We start from the raw sequence: 3,841 nt of genomic DNA on the forward strand, positions 1-3,841 counted from the left end.
GTGTGTGTGTGTGTGTGTGTGTGTGTGTGTGTGTGTGTGTGTGTGTGTGTGTGTGTGTGTGTGTGTGTGTGTTTGTGGTGCAAATAGATAGAGGTGTATGCTACCATTTGGGGAAATCCATTCATTTTTCACCTTTTTCTAACCTGAATAGTGCCTGAATGTTAACTCACTATTCAATGAGTGAGTTAACATTCAGGCACTATTCAGGTTAGACAGGGTATAGTGGTCAATAGTGATCTAAACTCAACTGTTTAACGCAAGGGAAAGTGAAAATGAATGGATTTCCCCAAATGGTAGTGTATTGTTGATCTATTTGTTGAGTTTGGCAGCATTGTTTAGTTTCTGACGGATGAACGCTTTGACGTTGGAGTCTGTGATGTGTTGAAATTTTGTCTTTGCCGCATCTGTAGGAGCACACAAACACATATACCAAAGATATAAATATGAGTTTATCAGAATAAACAGCTTTTCTCAAACCTCCCAAGTATCAATTCTACACCTACTTGTTATTTCAACGAGGTCTTTTTGGGGGAGGCCAGGTTTCTTTTCTGTGCCGCTGCTGGAGGTCTGGCCAGTCACTGAGTGGGCACACATGAATTCTCGGGTGTAGAGGCCATGAAGTAAGTCATTGATGAACTTCTGGGGGTTTTGTATGGAGCAGCGCTCCACAAGTCCTTTTGGGATGATCTTTCATGCAAGCAGATAACACTGTCACGAATCTACTTCTACATGCAGGTCTTACACAGACACAAGCACAATACTACACACTCTCTCCTTCCTCAATACTGTACTGTACATATTCTTTAAAGATAGCAGCATCTAAGAACAACATGCCAGCACATGCAAACCCATGTAGGTAAACAATCTGTTAAAGTCTACATTTAACACATGCACATTTGCGTTTAGATTAACCTAGTGTTCAGCTGATGCATTTATGCCTCTTTTCCACTGTCGGTTTTCTGGAAGGCCTACAGCTCAACTTGGCTGCCACTTTTTTGCTCTTCGACTGAGCTGTCGTGCCAAATTGAAAAGCAAAAAGTGGTGGCTGAGTTGCGCTGTGTCGAGCAGTAGGCCTACCAGAAAAACTGACAGTGGAAAAGAAGCATTAGAAAACAGTGCAGCTGAAACTAAAGAACTGAAACTATACAAACAAAATCAAACAGATTCCTACAGAGTCTGTTGCTGGTGCTGGAGATGCTGCTGCTTCTGATTGTGTTGGTGCTGGTCTTGATGGTGTTGATTGTGTTGGTGCTGGTGGTCTTGATAGAGTTGATTGTGTTGGTGCTGGTGGTCTTGATAGAGTTGATTGTGTTGGTGCTGGTCTTGATGGTGTTGATTGTGTTGGTGCTGGTCCTGATGCTCCTGGTCTTGGTGCTGCTGCTGGTGATAGTGTTGGTTCTAGAAATCCCTGCAGCTTCTCCAAAATGTCTGGAAGCACTGAGCAAAAAAAAACATAATAGAAATAAGTTAACATGTAGACAAAAAAACAAAAAGAATATTTTGTCATAAAAAACGTATTGAATAATAATAGCATTACATTTCAGTGTTGCCATTTTTTGTTTCAGTGAACAATTCTCCTGTTGCAGCCTGCGGTTCTCCTCTCTCAGCTGCTTGCACTCTACTCGATGGCACTGAAAAAAAAATTGTAGCGACAACAAAAAAATTACATAGGCTACACCTGGGCAAATAATAAAAAAAAACAGTTTGAGTACGCACAAAGTTAACAACTGATTGAATACAGTAACCTGTATCTAACTACAGAGTAAAAAAAAAACAGTAAGCAGAAGAGTAGAGTTATGAGTTCCTTGATCAGCCGCCTGAAAACACCACAAAAAAAGTCTGGTTGGAGACAACACAGGGGCTTTAAACACCAAACAAAACTAGGCCTCAGCCAATCACTGACAAGATGGTTGAGGGAAAGGGGATTAGTTAGTAAGTAACCATGCAGGAATTAATAGTTTACAAAATAGTTTGCAAAAATGAAATTGCATTAGTGATCTTACTTCATTCCCCATTTCATCCGCTGAGCTCAGCTGAGACTGTCCTATGACAAACCAAACAGAAAATGTACACAGTTAAGGGTTTCATTAAGGAGAACCGAAAAGCAAATGCCCTATGAGGCTATGACCTGCTGATTTCTTTAAAACTGATGGGATACGTAAAATACTAGCATTTGCAGAGCGCAGTGGGTGTGCTGGTATACAGTATAGGACATAAGGAGCTCACTGAAATAGGCTGAACCAAGATTATTTAATGCTCTGTGAGTAAGGAGGAGAATCCTAAAATCAGCCCTTGCTTGTATAGGCAGCGAGTGTTGAGAGGCTAGAATGGGTGTTATATGGCTGTTCTTTTTTGCTCTGATCAATACTCTTGATGCAGCATTTTGGACAAGCTGAGGGCTCCTTGTTGTGCTAGCTGATAAAATGCTACTGACAGCTTTGATGTGGGGCTGGAAAGTAAGCGCAGTCGAATATGACGCCAAGATTTCAAACTGCTGGGCTACTTATTGATAATAGTCATCAACTCTCAATGACAGTTCATCAGATGTAACATTTCCCTTGGTTGGTTTCACAATGGTTATACAAATACCTTGTTTGTTGAGTTCCATTAAGACTTGCAGACCTGTGTCTATTCTTTTCTTCTTCTTCTCCCTGTCTCCAAAGCAAATTTCTCCTTTGTGGAGACTAATAAAGAAACCTAACCTAACCTTCATAGACTGATTTAACGGAGAATCCTGCAAATCATAATACAACATGCTTTTCTGATGACTGCTGAAACAATAAATGGCAACACAACTCACATAGGCCTATACCTCAACTACTGCTTCGTAGCCCCTTAATGCGCGCCGTACCTCCAGTGGCACGCTGTAATAGTCATTGAAATTTAACTACCATAGCACTACAATACTGACACAACACAGGCTTTTTAGTAATGCACCACAACTTGGTCATTACCATACTGGTAACAACAAATGTATAAAGCCGTGTCTTAAGGGGTTAAATCATACTGGGCATGTCTGCAACTTCTTAGAAAAAGTTTGAGAATTTCTTGTTGGAGAAAAATGTGCATAGATTCTACACTCAGACACAGACATCGATGGTGTTAAGGGACCTAGTCAACTGCTGCTCCTTCCTAATTTCGACATAATCAAATATTTTGTCCCAGAGTACATGCACAGTGTTTGCCTTGGTGTAACAAAACAATTTGTCAGTATTTGGTGTGATTCTAAAAACTCAGCTTCACCATTTTATTTACAGCCAAAAGTTATTCAACAGATTGGTCATTCTCTCCTCAACATACATCCACCAAATGAAGTCAAAAGATGCCCAAGGTCTTTGTCTGAGAGACACTATTGGAAGGCATCTGAATGGAGGGCATTTCTGTTATTTTATTCCCCCATTCTTTTAAAAACAGTTTTACCCCAGCAATATTTTAATCACTGGCTTTTGTTCGTTTTCTCCATTTACACACTCCTCCAGGGCCATGTAGAAAAAGCGGATCTTTTGCTTGCTTCCTCCTGTCTTACACGTTTCGTTGTTGAGGTACCAGAGCTTTATGGGAAATGTCATGCGTCTTTCAATGTTCACTGCTTAACCCATCTTAGCAATGCAGTTGACATGTGGGGTCCGCTGTGGGCCAATTCTGCATTTCTTTATGAAGACACAATTGGCACTCTTCTTGAAATGTTCAATGGCACACAGGCAGTACCTGAACAAATTTGTAAAATATTTTTGAACACCAAAACACTAATGCACCATACTGAATTATTCAACAATGCCTCTGATGATGTCAAAAGATTTGTCATCAACCACACTTTAAGCACAACAGAAACCTATGCAGC

At 40.5% G+C, this 3,841-nt stretch overlaps 1 protein-coding gene across 1 annotated transcript; it reads right to left on the minus strand.

Annotated features, from left to right (window-relative positions):
* Nucleotides 1-225: 225 nt before the first annotated feature.
* On the minus strand, nt 226-1,474 carry LOC134447044 (BEN domain-containing protein 6-like). Its single transcript, XM_063196328.1, has 3 exons — nt 1,172-1,474; nt 504-687; nt 226-404 (listed from the first exon to the last, which is right to left on the minus strand). The coding sequence occupies exons 1-3, from the start codon at nt 1,472-1,474 to the stop codon at nt 310-312; spliced, it is 582 nt and encodes a 193-aa protein (XP_063052398.1). The 3' UTR covers nt 226-309.
* Nucleotides 1,475-3,841: the final 2,367 nt, after the last annotated feature.

The sequence above is a fragment of the Engraulis encrasicolus genome, chromosome 4, assembly GCF_034702125.1.
Source record: "Engraulis encrasicolus isolate BLACKSEA-1 chromosome 4, IST_EnEncr_1.0, whole genome shotgun sequence".
Classification (NCBI taxonomy): domain Eukaryota; kingdom Metazoa; phylum Chordata; class Actinopteri; order Clupeiformes; family Engraulidae; genus Engraulis; species Engraulis encrasicolus.